At 31.7% G+C, this 15,094-nt stretch overlaps 3 protein-coding genes across 4 annotated transcripts; 2 read left to right on the forward strand and 1 right to left on the reverse strand.

The window, feature by feature from the left end:
• Window positions 1–333: 333 nt before the first annotated feature.
• Window positions 334–4,670, reverse strand: LOC111295190 (binding partner of ACD11 1-like). Of its 2 annotated transcripts, none has more exons than XM_022888581.2 (8): window positions 4,537–4,670; window positions 4,311–4,414; window positions 3,815–3,890; window positions 2,515–2,586; window positions 2,370–2,432; window positions 1,558–1,898; window positions 841–964; window positions 334–728 (listed from the first exon to the last, which is right to left on the reverse strand). In XM_022888581.2, exons 1-8 carry the CDS (start codon window positions 4,645–4,647, stop codon window positions 711–713), a joined length of 909 nt encoding a protein of 302 aa, XP_022744316.1. In that variant the 5' UTR covers window positions 4,648–4,670; the 3' UTR covers window positions 334–710. The 2 variants fall into 2 exon arrangements, with proteins under 2 accessions (XP_022744316.1, XP_022744315.1); XM_022888580.2 differs by having other exon boundaries at window positions 1,558–1,901.
• A 4,264-nt stretch (window positions 4,671–8,934) lies between these two features.
• LOC111294558 (annexin D8-like) lies at window positions 8,935–10,948 on the forward strand. The gene is made up of 5 exons (XM_089743166.1): window positions 8,935–9,573; window positions 9,648–9,866; window positions 9,958–10,047; window positions 10,194–10,416; window positions 10,647–10,948. The coding sequence occupies exons 1-5, from the start codon at window positions 9,112–9,114 to the stop codon at window positions 10,673–10,675; spliced, it is 1,023 nt and encodes a 340-aa protein (XP_089599292.1). The 5' UTR covers window positions 8,935–9,111; the 3' UTR covers window positions 10,676–10,948.
• A 614-nt stretch (window positions 10,949–11,562) lies between these two features.
• LOC149514957 (uncharacterized) lies at window positions 11,563–13,532 on the forward strand. The gene is made up of 2 exons (XM_089743167.1): window positions 11,563–12,127; window positions 12,892–13,532. Exons 1-2 carry the CDS (start codon window positions 12,043–12,045, stop codon window positions 13,419–13,421), a joined length of 615 nt encoding a protein of 204 aa, XP_089599293.1. The 5' UTR covers window positions 11,563–12,042; the 3' UTR covers window positions 13,422–13,532.
• Window positions 13,533–15,094: the final 1,562 nt, after the last annotated feature.

Consider the following 15,094-nt stretch of genomic DNA (forward strand, 5'->3'; position numbering starts at 1 on the left):
ATTTTATGCAATGTGACTTCAAATGCCTTCTATTTTCAACTGAATCCCAACTATCAAATCAAAGAAAAAAAAATGCTTGGAAGTGAATTTTGGATGTTTGGCCAAACAAATGAAGGTGTGCTTAAACCCCAAATGCTGCTTCTTGAACCCTTGCATTTTTAGTCCATTCATATGATTTTGCAAGAAAAAAAAAAAATTCAGATACAATTTCTTTGGATCTTTCAGGCTGTTAGTATTGCCTGTAAGGGTGAATATGATTGTTTTATTTTGTGTTTTTTGTCAAATCTTTTCCTGGTTTGCAAAAGGGTTGATAGCAGCATGAAACTTCCAACATATCAATGCAATTTCTGCCTTTTTTTTTTTTCAAGGGGAAAAAATACAAAATCGAATTGTCAATGAGCACAAAGGTAACATCAATTTCAGCTTCCTTCTGAGTTGAGAGCAATGTCACAAGCTCTAAAATTAAAAGCAACTCATAGACACAACACCCGTAGGGATCAAAATATATTGTAAAAAATAAAATAAAATAGAACATTGTATCGCGTATGCGCACACGACAAAGCCAAAAATGAACAACTTGGTGCTTCCCACCCCAAGCATCTAGATCCCCAGTTCTCAATACCTTTTCCGGAATTGGTGTAACAATGCCATTCAATGAATGTGTAACCAAGGATCCAAAAGATGATACCTTAAGACCTCAAATTTCAGACTTATACTGCAATTGGGTCCTGCAGTCAAACAAAATTAAAGGCGTGATTTACATGGAAGACGGATATTGTTTCTTAGGTTTGCAATCTATAGTTCTACTATAGTCGTTTTATTGCTACCAGAATAACCCACCTTGGCAGTCAAGTTTGACATGGCTAGATTGAACTTTTCTCTGGTTTTTGTACCTGCAACCTGCCCAGCCTTTGCAACCTTGCTGAAAGCGCCATTAAGCCAAGCTGTCCCAGCAGTTACGTACCTGTCCAGAACAAATCAGAGAACCTGAATATACCATAACTCGAGGATGAAGCTAATTAGAGGTATGGTAACCATTTTTCCCCTCCAATATAAAATATCATCAAAGAACCATTGCTGGATGGTCGCTAAACCTTCGAACCAGTTCAAGGTCCAACTAGTGATAAAGGTAGATGTTCAGACGTATAACATCTATCAGGATCAATTTATTCAGTCTACAAAACTTTAATTTAGTCTTATTAAGCATCGCTTCCTAAACATGTCGCTGCAACATATTGGAATGACCTTACCCAAGGATGCCTTTCTAAATTGGAGTATAAAGGCTGGACATAAGATTTTGAAGAATGCATAATATAGCTTCATCAAAAGAAATTCTAATATATGTTTAGCAATTCTGAAAAGATAAGCTCTTAAAATGAGGTTTTTCCATCATCCCAAGTCTCACTTCAATGAGAAATAATTGGTTCTCTCAGAGTGCTAAAGGAACTACAATGGCAGTCATTGACAGGTTTCATAGTTTAACTAGCAAGCAATCAAATTCATTAGTGTCTTTGAACCAGAGAAGTGGAGTCACACTGTTTTGAGAAGAAGTCAGACCTGCTAGATTTCACAGCTGATCCCGTGTCATTTATTTTCCTCTCTGCCACAAATATTGCTGCCATTGTTTTATCTGATACCTGCAGCCTTTGATCCACAGACTTTACTTTCTCATTAACCACTGAAATTCCCACGGTCAATTTCTCTGTCAGTCCAACTCTCTGGTCAAAGGAAATAACCTTGGCAGATGCATTGGCTGTCAACTGATGTTTCTCGTCAAATGCTTTAGCTTTGTTAACTGCATCTTGTCGTATGGCTGAACCTTTGGCCAACATACTTGCAACAACATCTTGTGCTCTACTAACATACATTCTTCCACTGCTAGGTGGACTAGTCCTACCCTGCTGCAATAGACAGATAGCTTAAGTTCATAACTAAATAATAAATTTTAGATCCAAATGACCAAATCTAGTTAAAATTGCCACCACAATATTCACACATTCTGACTGAGCATATCATAGCAAAAAGCAGGAATTCAGCACATCGGGGATTAATAAGAGACTTTAAACCTTTGCTTTTCCTTTTCATTTTCCTCCTTTTCTATTCTAGGTTTAGCAGATGATTATCGAGCGCACAAAGATTCGTAATATATTTTCTTTCATCTGGAAGTTTTTGTGTAAATTGGAAAGTTCAAAATCTACTTGGATCAGCTAAACAACTATGCATTTCACAATATAATATTCAACCATGCTATGTAACAAATCAATGTATTTTTCCCACCTCTTTCCCATATTTATTCAGACTATGCAATTAGGAAATGATTTATGTACAAAATAAATGTTAGACATTCTAATACTAAGGCAATTTGGTACCTTGTCAATTGGTGCACTATGCCCAGGAGTAATAGACACAATGTTGACAGCCATTCTTGCTTCCTACATGAGTTGCAGCTAAAAAACATAAGAATTATGTTAAATGCACTTAAAAGGAGAAAGCAAAACTTCTCAGTCAACTTACATGAATCTCAGGTTTAGGTACATAATTTTCAGCACAAATTATTGTCACAATCTTGTCAACAATTGTCGCCCCCTGCATAAGAAGATTCAAAAATTTCAATTCCTACAATCATGAATGTAGAATAATGTTGTCCTTAAAAGACAAAGATTTCTAATCAACATATGCCCAACTCTTTGGAAAAGAGAAAGCCGACATAAATTATACTTCAAGACAAAGGAATCCATCTTGTTACATGTACAACTAATGGAACAGTTTAAAGAGAGAGAAAGACAAATGTTAACTATTGAAGAAGAAACTGATGTGACAGGATACTAAAAGAACTGTACCAAGAATTGTCATTAGTTAATCTTTTTCCAAAAATAAAAAAAGCATTAGATACATTAATCTAATTGTTAATCAATGCAGAAAACATAAATTTAGCAAATCTTAATAAGCGCAAATCAGGAATTATATAGCTGATGGAATTTAACAGTACATTTGAAAAGTAGGAAACAGGCAGGAGACAAGATTTCAATTTGTCCCATTATACACAGTCACACCATCTGATCGAAAAGAGGGAATCCAAGGGGGACTTGCCCCACTATAGGGCATCCTAGAAATCCAAAGGGCAACCTAATTAGATATGCAATTAATAGTGAATTGGATTCCAGCAAAACCAAGTCACAACTATCAGCCACCACCATTAACCACTAGTTACCACTTCCCTCTGATGGCCTCTCTCTCTCTGTGTCTCCTAATAATCCACAGGGAGGCCTCACAGGATATGCAATTTGCAGGGAGTTGGAGTTCGCCAACACCAACTGTCCACTAAGGAAAACATCTGAAACATCAAAATTTCTTAGTCTTCTCTTACTTCTGGCTTTTCGAAAATTAGAATTACTAGCTGTTACTTTTCCCATTTCTGTTCAAATAAATTTAGTTCAAGTAAAACCATGAAAATACATTGTTTCTTAAAATATTGGTCATCCTGTGAAGATAATATAACTTTCATGGTACCAAATTAGACAACTTTTCCTACTTGGCATTGCTTTACAATTAAAGAATTACTTTACAAGCTACTTATTTCAATTCAACCAGTTCTAGTACATTATTTCAATTTAAGAAGGCATAAGCAACCTACATTTGGGAGGAATTCACAAGGCTCAGTTTAAACAATGAAGTTAAATGAAAGCCATTGCAAGGTTAGCTGGTTTCTTGAAGTAACCAATATTTGAGATTTACAAGGCAAGGAAAAAAAATCAAAGCATGCATCAATGGCACACTTCTTTGCAAAAAAAGTTAAACCAAATTAGGCACAAACCGATAATAACAACGCGATTTCAAGAGCTTTTGGATCCTTGAATGTAACATACGCAGTCTTTGATTGGCCAGGTTCACTGCAACCACCACAAAAGAAAACAGCAACCCAGATTATCCAGCAATATCCCTATTTCTTATGTTAAATTTCCCAGTAAGTTTTTCAGAACACCGAAAAAGAAGAACACCCAAATTTCATTTTGACTTCCTTTCTTTGAACTTACTACTAAACCAAAAAAGATTAAAAAAAGAATAAAACATTAACAACTCCATAACAGCCGTACCTTCCAGGTTAGTAGCCCAGATATAAAAAAAGCAGAAATAATGTCAAAATTCAACATGTTCCTTTTTTTTAAAATTTCACTTGGCCTACAAACGAAAAAACTCAAGATCCAAAATTCCAACTTTCTTTCATTTTCCAACATTTTCTCAGCCACCAAACACAATCCTCACCAACCCTTTACACAAAACCAGAAAAAGAAAAGAAAAGAAAAAATTACCCTTTGATTTCAATGTGCTCAATATCACCAGCGAAAGAAAAGAACTCATGAATCTCCCTCTCACTTGCTAGATCTGACAGGTTCTTTACTTGTACAGTTCTTGCCTGAAACCCAACATTAGAAACAGAACAAAGTTAACATTTTTAATTCAAAATAACTACAAAGATTCAGTTTTTAGATTCATTAAACACAGAAGACATGAAGAGAACAAAAACTGTTAGCTTACCTGCATTGTAAAAAAAGTTGCTGCAGAAAATGAATTAAAAGAAATGGCGAGAAAGAGAAGCAGACAACTTGTGGAGAGAGAGAGAAATATAATATGAGCAGGAAAGAACATAAAATATGATTGAGTTTTATTATAACCTTCATAAATTCCCTCGGATTTTCTCTGAATTTGCCACTAATTTACTATTTTACCCTTTAACACATAATTTTGATGACTTTTTTTTTTCTTTTTGGTTTGAGAAAATACATTTTGAGATAGAATTGTTCTAATTATTCTTTTATAAAGTATTGAGATAAGTGAATGAATTATAAATAATAAAATTTAAATTATAAATATGATAGATATTATTTTTAAAAATAATTGTATGAATTAATTAAATTAAAATTTTAATTTATTTTAATTATTCTTCAACCACTTAAAAAATAAATTTATTTGTGATCACATAATTTTATTGTTCATTCATATAAACCTAATCCATTCTTAAATATATGGTTTGGTGATAAGTTTCATTTCAATATTGAATTTGAGTAAAAATATTAAATTTTTTAAAAAAAAAATCTATAAAATAAAATTTTAATTAATGAAAATAGAAATATAAAAGCATGTGTAACAATTTATTTAAAAGAAAGAAAAACGCATGATGCATTACCTTTCATGACAATGATAACTGTGAACAAGATTGCCTATCAATCACGAATTTAATAATGTGAAAGGGTCACCTTAGCTAAAGAAGAAACTAAAAAAAAAAAAAAAAGAGAAAAGGGTAAAACAGTAAAATTAGAAAAGATAACAGCAATACTTGCCGAAGTCACAAGCCATTTGTGATTCTTTTCTTGGTCAACTATGCGGGATAAGCGCTGGACTTTTTTGACAGCCAAAAACGACCTTAGTTGGGCTTGTCTCTTTTTGGGCTTTATGCTTTGTTTTGGTTTTTATTTTTATTTTTTACATTATATTGAACAATACTTTGTTTAGCATTACTTTCCTTTTCTTCAAAGAAAAAAAAAATAGTAAAACATTTAGTTTTATATATGTAAAAATATTTGATTTTGATAACATATTCTAAAATACTCATTGATTGCGCGTGGACGATTGTTTTAAATAGGATTTTCATTAAAGATAGGTTGAAAGCTTAGGCAAATAAGGTTGAAGAAGAGTGTTGTCAATAATAATGACAATGAGTTGAGGTTTTGCTCATCTTGATCCGATTCAATGTTAAAATATTATTTTTATATCTAATTTAATTTGATTTATATAAAATTATATTCGATTTAACTTAATTCGATTTAAAATTAATTTAATAATTTTAATTTAATATAATTTTCATAAAATATAATTTTTATTAAATTAATATCTTAAATTAAGGTATTATGTAATTATTTTATTAATATAATATATAATTAAATAAATAATTTTAAAAAATATTTATATATATATATATAAGAGATGGATTTATCTAAAACCGACTCTAATGCGACTCGAAATCTAATTTTTAAAAAAAAAAAGACTTTATAAAATTGAGTTGGGTCGAAATCTACCAGAGTATTATTGTCAATCCTAATTGTTTGTGTTAGTGTGAAAGACAATTCAGGGATCATGTGTTTTTGAGTTGTGAGTTTAGAAAAACAGTTTGGCAAGGATGATACAGTTATGGAGGATTAAAAGAAGAATATCTTGCCATCTGATATCAGTTATCTTGCACATTGCTTGGAATTCTTGCATTTATTAGATATGGTTGGATTGAGGATGCTATCAAGACTCGGTTATTTGGTTTACGTTTCATTGCTGCTAATTCAATGAACTAAGATTTATATGTTGCTTGGAATCTTAATACTGCTATTGTAAATAACTGTAAGTATAAATATTGTTTGCTGTTTGATGGTTATGTAGTTGTATTGTAGCCGCATTCTATTATTTTTTTTATAAATAAAATTACAACTTATCCAAAAAAATATGTTGGGATGAATGATACCATACGAAAAAGAACATATGAGGATACAGTTTTTGAAAACAAAATCCAGAATACTAAGCTATAATAGTCCAACATCTACCACATTAATTCCGATACATACAGTAACGATCAGAAGAGAAATACTAAATTTTCATACAGTATTCATAACCTTAATGTCATTTGTATGTGAAGAGAACATCACCCAATTAACTATACGATGTTATGTGAGTCTCGCCATTAACATTGTAAAATGAAACATATCTGTAAAATGAACATTGTCCTTTCCTTTCCTTCCCTCTTAATCTCTCTATGGTCTGATAAATCTGCTATTGTTTCTATTGGGTACATAACTTCTGCTATTTTTAACTTCGCAATGAAAAATGTCTATAACAAAGTAAAAACTACATCGATGGAAGTTGGTTGAATTGGTAAAATTTGAATACTTTACTTATAAGATATAAATTCGAGTTTCACTGCCAATAATCTATCCTGAAATGGAGAAGCCTCTTCTAAACTTTAAGTAACAAAAAGAAATGATAAGGCCTACCACTTTGTTGCTTTCATATCCTAATCCAGTTGCTCTCCTTTTTAACATTTTGCTATGTTCGATGTCCCACCATGTTTCCTATAGTTGCCTGCTCATTCATGTCAAGACATTATTCCACTCTAGGGATGGACTGGACTAAACTTATCACAAATGCTGACCAATCTGTACTTCTTCCTAAATCACTGGATTTTTCGCACCCTGTATCTCCATTATTTCCTTCCAGAGTCAGCCTCATAACATTCTGATTTAGCCTTTGTTATCAGTCAAGTTCTCAAATACTTCTCGCAAGCTGTTTGACGCAAGGTGTTGATGCTTGTCTGTCTTCAGTGCCTTGTGACATCAGGACTAGCATTCCAAGGACTAGCGTTATCATCCAGCTCTACTCCATCTTAGGTCAGGTTTGGATTCCACCATATATTTAGTACAATGTAATTAAGCTAATCATATTATCATTTAATTGAAATACTCATTCCAATGAAGATCATTCAATATAAAATTTTCATTAATTTTTTTTTCAATTACAATTATAACAACTTATATTACTATTTTCAATATTATTAGAATCAATTTTGAATTTCTATACAAATTCCTATGAGCAAGATTTAATTGTATTTGATATTGTATAGCTCAAATCGTAAGACAAAAGCAATATGAGAGCTGGAAATGTAGTAACAAACAAAGCGGATGGTTAAAATCAGTATCTAGATTTCAATGTATTCTGATAACATCTAAAAATCAATAAAAAAAAAAAAAAAAAGAGCTGAATCAACCCAATATGCTCAATGCAATAAACTTTTTTCTTTTTGGATTTTCTTTGCAACCGAACAGAAAAATCAATAGCATAAGCATGAAAATACTCATATATCCACGAAAGAACTGAATATTTACCTTTCGAACTTTGGTGAAAGTGAGATCTAATTGCAACCCGGCATGATCTAAGTTAATAATTTTCCGTCATATCTGATGGAAAGGCCGAAGAATTTAAATCATATCTGGGTTGGGCCAAGCAATGGCCCAAGTGGGCAATGTATAATGTTTACAGTTTGGAAATAAAATAATGCCTGGCCGGGCCTATGTTTACTCTGTCATTATATTTGCCTAACCGCGTAAGTCACTTTTTTTTTTTTTATTATAGATCAAAGGTTTTTATTTTTCATTAGTTTATTTTTGGATATAATAAATTATGTCACATATTCAAAAAAATTTTAGTTATAATATTTTTTATTTTTATGAGTAATTTCATAGAGAAAATAAGAATATATGATATATATAGATTTGATAGTTTTAAATATCACATATAAAAATGATATGAAAAAAATACGAAAAAATATTATTTAAACATTTAATAAAAATCGCATATGAGTTTGATAAAAAAATAAATTCATGTTTGAAATGTCAATAGGAAATGTAATATTATAATTTTTATAGCTTGTACTTGTTTAATATGAAATAAATATGATATAAATATATGTATTATCATATTAAAATATATACATGTGTTACATAAAATTTTTAAATTCCTTGAACAGGATTAGAACTGCCAATAGAATTAGAACTTATATGCTTTCTTTGCATAATTTATAAAATTTTTAAATTCCACCAGCCAAATTAAAACACGCTTCATCAGAATGGCTCTCATTTATATTCTTTCTTTACATGATTTATTCCACTTATATTGAGTTAATGGAGAAAAGGAAAGCATTTGGGGAATGGATGTTAAAACTTGAAAAGTTGTTGAAATGTGATCATTTCATACTCACAGTCTACTTGGAAATCCATCAATTAATTGCTACCAAACAAAAATTTCACATGGCATATGCAGCAAAGTACAACCTGTTACACATCATCACTTTTTCTCTCCCAAAAAAAAAAAAAAAAAAGCATAGAAAAGAAGCTTCTCTTCTCTTTCTCATTCTGCAATTCACACATCCACAGCCACCATCTCAATGCTTATTCACTTTTACTTCTAGACTAGGCTCAAAAAGGGAAAAAATCCCTTGCTTGGCCTCTAAGTCTTGTAGCTGCACCTTTATATAGCTGTGTATGCAGCTCAAAAACTACTATAACCAGATCCTCCATGGCCACCAAAATCCTAGCATCTTTAAGCCATGGTTTTGAGAATGAATGCAAGGAAATTCATGATTCTTGGGGAAGATTGAATCAGTTGATTCGAGCTTTCGCTAGTCGAACGCAGCTTGAATGCCGGCGAATTAGAGAGACTTACAAGGAAATGTATGGGGAAGACCTGATAACTCTACTGCAAAAGACTAGTATGAGTAGCAACAGAAATGAGCCTGGGGTTTCACCAAAAACTTGTGCAGCCTTGTCTCTTTGGATGCTTGATCCTCATGAACGTGATGCCACTTTTGCTAGGGAGGCAATTCAGCAAGATGATGCTAACTATAAGGCTCTTGTGGAAATTTTTGTAGGACGAAAATCAAGTCATATTGCCCTCATCAAGCAAGCCTATCAATCAAGGTATAAAAGCCAGTTGGACCAGGATATCGTCAATATTGAGCCTCCCCACCCTTACCAGAAGGTAAGTTTGCCTAGAATTTGAATTGGAATTCGAGAAAATTTCATATCAGTCATTCATCTTTGTTCTTATGACAGATTCTGGTTGCATTAGCCACATCACACAAGGCACACCAGGCAGATGTTAGTCAACATATCGCGAAATGTGATGCCAGGAGGCTTTACGAAACAGGGGAGGGAAGTCCTGGAGCCATTGATGAAGGTATTGCGCTAGAGATTTTCACTAAAAGGAGCATTCCACAGCTTAAGTTGACGTTTTCTTTCTATAAGCACATCTATGGACATGACTACACAAAGGTAATTTGTTTCTTATCTGCATGCAATCTTCTTAATTTGTTTCTATCTTTGAATAGAGAAGAAACTTATTGGTTCATCTAATACTTTTCAGTCAATCATCAAAGGGAATTCTGGGGAGTTTGAGGATGCATTAAAGATGGTTATAAAATGTATTTGCAACCCACCTAATTATTATGCAAAGGTAAGAATCTGCTTTCATATCTAAATAGATTGAAAGCATTTCTTCTTAATGTTTTTAACCAAACTTAAACTATACAAAATGAGGACATTATTCACATAATTGAATCACTGAAATTGATTTAGTAACCAACTCCTGCTTGGTCACAGACTTTGTTTGCAAGCATAAGAGAGATGACAGCAGATAGAGGTGCCTTGGCACGTGTGATGGTGAGCAGAGCTGAGATAGACATGGATGAAATTCAAAGGGTTTTCAGGATAAAATATGGAGTAGAATTGAGAAAAGCAATATGCGACAGCATTCCCTCGGGGGATTACAGAGACTTCCTTCTTGCTTTAGCTAATAAAACAGCTACTGCTCCTTCAAAAGCAAGTTAGTTCTTAATTGTCTTTTACCTCCAACACCTCCCTTTGAGTATGTCTTAGATGTTTTAAGCATTTGTTTTTCTCACTATAGTCATAGATGTTTTAAGCCTTTGTTTTTCTCACTATATATATTTGGATAGTTAATAGCCGTTAGTGTCACATTGTGCAGACTCAAATCCAATTATTGTCTGTTTTTCTAATCTAAAAATCTTACAATTTTGTTGTGCTTCATAGCAGATCCTTACAATATCTCGATGTGGGATTGAGAGCGTTACATATGTAATTAATGAGTTTGAATCTGTGAAACTAAAATGCTAGCTACCATTATAAAAGCAGTCCTAAAGAATTCCAGCCAATTGTTTCAAGTTTGTGAGGTGTATGTCTAAAAGAGATATCAACTTTTTCCTCACTAGCTTTCCTAACTATTAAAGTGAAAAAGCAAAAGCATCTTTGTCAGACATCACCTTTGAACCTTTTTATTGCCTTTTCTGTGGCGAATTTGACTCCATGCAAAGCAAAGCTGAAAGGTGATAATATAGTCATCTTCTGGTTTCATTGCCTGTTGAAAGAAGCTGAAAGCATAAACTTGTGAAAAATATGAAGTTCCATAAAATTGCAGATAAAAAATTTATGGCATTTTTTCAGAGAAAACAAGCGCTAGAATCTTGGAAAGATTTTCTGCTTAAGTTATCCAATCAAACAGCCTTTAATAAGCCACACCAAAACCAGGCCAATTGCAGATATTATATTTATAATTTCAGGATCACATGGAGTAAATCAAGCCTGGATTAAAGAATACTGGCTGTACTATAAATTTAGGCCTGTAAACTGAAAAATGTACCATCATTTTCAGACCAAAGCAGCATTGATGTGTGGAGCAGAAGAAAAGATTCCTGAAAAGTAAATTTTAATTGCTTAGTGCTTTTGTTTTTCATCTCTTGAATGGCCAAACTAAATCCTTTTCATTCCATTCTGCCCTTTATACGCCCTGCAATTTTTTGGTCCATGCCACCATTTCCTCTTCTGACTTTGTCATCTCATAGAACAGTATAGGATGGAACAAGCTCTAATCCCCTTGAATTAGCACATTTCAGCTATTATAAATTTATCTTAACAAATATTGAATAAATAAATGGCAAATTTCAAAACTGATCAGATTTGTTTTTCAACCAGAAAGCTCAAGAGTGAGTTAATAGCAGTCGCAGAGCTCAAAACAGAGAGCTTTTTATAGCAAAGAAATGTTCTTGTTGAGTTGCATAATCATGCAGATCACCAGGCAAATTTTTTTGTTACCCTCTTCCAATGAAAACCCATTGTTTTGTATTAGTTTGTCAATTGCCACATGCCAAAGACCAAAGGAAACCTAAAAAGCAAAGATGGGATCACCTGCGAAGGGAGGACAACATATGTATAGTTTCAAGGAAGATTGTCCAGAGTAACCAAACCAAATGCTTTAGAATTTGGAAAAGGAATGATTCACTTTTCCGTAGGAAACCCAAAAGAAACCTCTTTAATTGGACCAAGTCTTTTTCAAATATAAGCTTGTTAATCTATTATATATATTAAAGGAGTTGTGAAAGAGTCTTGCTCTCATCATTTAATTCAGAAACAAACAGTACCATTTCTTTCCAAAATGTCCCGTTCGTACCAAGATTTTGAGCCTCATTACCAATACAGACAAGGACTAGCTTATGATATTATTGAATTTCAAGTAAAAGGTAATACATGTTACACCCCTCTTGTTAGAAATAGATAAAGGGTTTTCTTGCTTTTAATCAATATCCTTTGCAATTCAGTGAAAGAGAAAGAAAAGTGCAAGAAGTTCTCTCTTGTTTCATTTTCTTTTATAATTTCCTAAGCCATAAAAAAATGAAGATGAATGTCTTAGGCAAAAAAAAAAAAGAACACTCTTAATCGATTAAATATTCATGCCAACAGAAATGTAATTAAACGATTAATTAATTATATAAAAATAATAATTTAACATGATTCAACTAATCAACTTACGTCTACAGATAAAAAAAATTCATTAGTTGTAAATACTTACATTAAAATAAATAAATATTACTTACAATTAATACTATAAACCCTTATAATCTCTTTTAGTTCACCTAAACTAAACAAATCATCATACTTGTATAGACTTTCTTAGTCTCATCTAATCCACTCATAAATATTTAAACATATTAACTCATAAGAATGTTAATATTTTATAGTTCTATGAGATGTTTACCCAATAAAATCCTATAACTCTCTTATATATTTTTTTCTTATATCTAATCTTATATAAATTTCATATATTTATAAATATACAAATTTATCTAACAAAAATCTCTTTCCTCTTAAAATTCTTATCTGATAAATCTTATTATCCATCAAGTAATATCTAATCAATTTTAAACAAATCTGTATAAGATTTGAGTCATTAGTTAATGTGCAAATACATTGATCCATACAAATGGTTTCAATTCTATTTTGTTAGGTTTTAAAAAAGACCAGCTGAAAGTTCACCTGGGCAGTAATGGCGTCCTAACAGTTTCCGGAGAACGGCCATTGGAGGGAACTGGGTGGATCCGATTTCGCAAGGAATTCAACCCTCCTAAAGACTGCAAATCAAATGAAATTCGCGCAAGGTTTGGTTCTGGTATTCTTTATATAACAATACCTAAGAAAGTTACTCCCAAAGCTCCCCAACAGTATCCACTTACACCAGTGCAACAAGCGTCGGCAACAAGTCAAGACAAAGGAAAACTAGAACAAAAGATCAGCAGTCAGAGTAAAAAGGTTGCAGATACTTTTACAGCTAAACAATCAGGTGCTCGGGAAGTGATGACCTCACCAAATGAAAATGTTGCATTGCCCAAGGCTCGTCCCAAATCTTTTATTTCAAGGCTTAAAATGGAGAGAAAGACAGCAATGAAGGTTGGGGCAAGTGTTACAGTGCTGGCACTGCTGTTTACTATGCTATTTTATGCAATCAAAGTTTATGCTCCCATGATCATGCATGTGTAGAAATATCAAATTCTTGTCGACTTATTTACCAGCTTGTATATGTCACAGGTTTTTAGATGCAAAAACCTGTGAAAAAGAATGATCATGAACAACGTTTTTAGCTTAAGAAATGAAAGAACGTATTATTAATCTGTTTATATGACAGAGTTTTGCTCAAATTACATGTTATGGCTAAATTACGGCAAATTTAATGGAATTTATTCTATTAGACCAAAGAATTAATAGAAAAGGTCATTTAAAGAGGTCAAGTGAAGTAGTAATAAAAATCAATGGGCACAACGATTTTTTAGATAAGAGTTAATTACGTTTGAATTTTTCAAAAATGTACCAATTAGTATTTAAAAAAATTAAAATGTACAATTTATATTATAAATTTTTAAATAATGTATTATTTTAATTTAAAATTCTAGTATTATTAATTTAACTCATTCATATGATATCTAATTAATATAAATATTGTTATATGGATGTTATTTATTAAATATATAAAAGTGTTAACTATTTTGTAAAAACTTTCATGTGAATGTTATATAATAAAAAATTATTGATTGATCTTATATATTTTTTATGGTTTAGATAAATTAAAAAATATATATTTTTAAATTAAAAAAAAAATATTGACAATTTATGTGCGGATTACATAACTTGATAATATTTTTCAAATGTTGCATATATAAACTAATATAGTTAACATGATTAGAATTTGAATTAACATAATACATAATTTAAAAGTTTATAGCATAAATTATACATTATTTAAAAATTTAGAATGTAAATTATATATTTTACTTTTAAAAAACTATAAATTTTCTTAAAATTGAAATAAAAAATGTAATAAACTCTTTACATAAACATGCATGACACAATGATGAACTAAAGGAAAAGATGTATAGCCAAAACCTTATTCAGGTCACAAATATCTCGCACAAAGGAACGAATAAAACAGATCATCTGAAGCTGAAAATCTCAAGGAAAGGAGAAATAAAAATCCTCAAATAATATTCAGTCCATAAATCAGCTAATCACTGATACTTTACATTCCTAAACGCAACATAATTATTAGCTGCCATGGATGCTAAATTCGGAAAATTGAGAATTCGAAAAGACTTTAATTATAAAAAACTGTTGGGTCAATTTGATGTTAGAATTTAAGGTGATACAAAAATAAACTCCGTTGATTATGGACAAGAATGAGAATTTCTTTAATAAAAAATAAAAAATACTCAAGCAAGCCTAAAGGGTTAAGAAAAGTTAGGAGTAAAGCAGAGAATGATTTCTCCATCCATAGAGTAAAGATGGAAAACCTAATTGAAAATAAAGAGAAACCTAATCTTCCAAAAGCATTTAAGGAATCATTCTCTTTGAAGATGAAACACAAAAGGAAAACTCTTATACCTGCTTTCTCAAAGGTTTCTTAGCATAGAAATTGTTAAAGGAACAATGAGAAAGGTGGCTGCTGCATTAGTCAGTAAAGCAACAACAAGAAACAGCCTGCCATGGAAACCTCTTACGAAGATTTGGAGCCCTTGTGCAAATGCAAAAGGGAGCAAAAGAGGAAATCTACCTTCCCGGTAATAATGTATTTTCCATTAATATTCAAATGAGCAATTTATTGATTAATTAGTTGGATGTGTAAATACCAGAAGAAAGGAATAATCTTGAACAGGGGTTAG

Source organism: Durio zibethinus, chromosome 14, assembly GCF_047325235.1.
Source record: "Durio zibethinus cultivar Kanyao isolate XHJ-2024 chromosome 14, ASM4732523v1, whole genome shotgun sequence".
NCBI classification, from domain to species: domain Eukaryota; kingdom Viridiplantae; phylum Streptophyta; class Magnoliopsida; order Malvales; family Malvaceae; genus Durio; species Durio zibethinus.

What these genes read in the sequence shown, in the direction of transcription:
- LOC111295190 (XM_022888580.2), bottom strand. Translation starts at nt 4,647, where the DNA reads ATGTTCTTTCCTGCTCATATTATATTTCTCTCTCTCTCCACAAGTTGT. An exon ending in ATAGTGCACCAATTGACAAG is followed by an intron (nt 1,902 to 2,369) that starts GTACCAAATTGC and finishes TGTCTATTGCAG; the next exon opens with CAGGGTAGGACTAGTCCACC. An exon ending in TCAGCTGTGAAATCTAGCAG is followed by an intron (nt 965 to 1,557) that starts GTCTGACTTCTT and finishes TGTTCTGGACAG; the next exon opens with GTACGTAACTGCTGGGACAG.
- LOC111294558 (XM_089743166.1), top strand. Translation starts at nt 9,112, where the DNA reads ATGGCCACCAAAATCCTAGCATCTTTAAGCCATGGTTTTGAGAATGAA. An exon ending in ATGGACATGACTACACAAAG is followed by an intron (nt 9,867 to 9,957) that starts GTAATTTGTTTC and finishes AATACTTTTCAG; the next exon opens with TCAATCATCAAAGGGAATTC. An exon ending in TACTGCTCCTTCAAAAGCAA is followed by an intron (nt 10,417 to 10,646) that starts GTTAGTTCTTAA and finishes GCTTCATAGCAG; the next exon opens with ATCCTTACAATATCTCGATG.
- LOC149514957 (XM_089743167.1), top strand. Translation starts at nt 12,043, where the DNA reads ATGTCCCGTTCGTACCAAGATTTTGAGCCTCATTACCAATACAGACAA. An exon ending in TATTGAATTTCAAGTAAAAG is followed by an intron (nt 12,128 to 12,891) that starts GTAATACATGTT and finishes CTATTTTGTTAG; the next exon opens with GTTTTAAAAAAGACCAGCTG.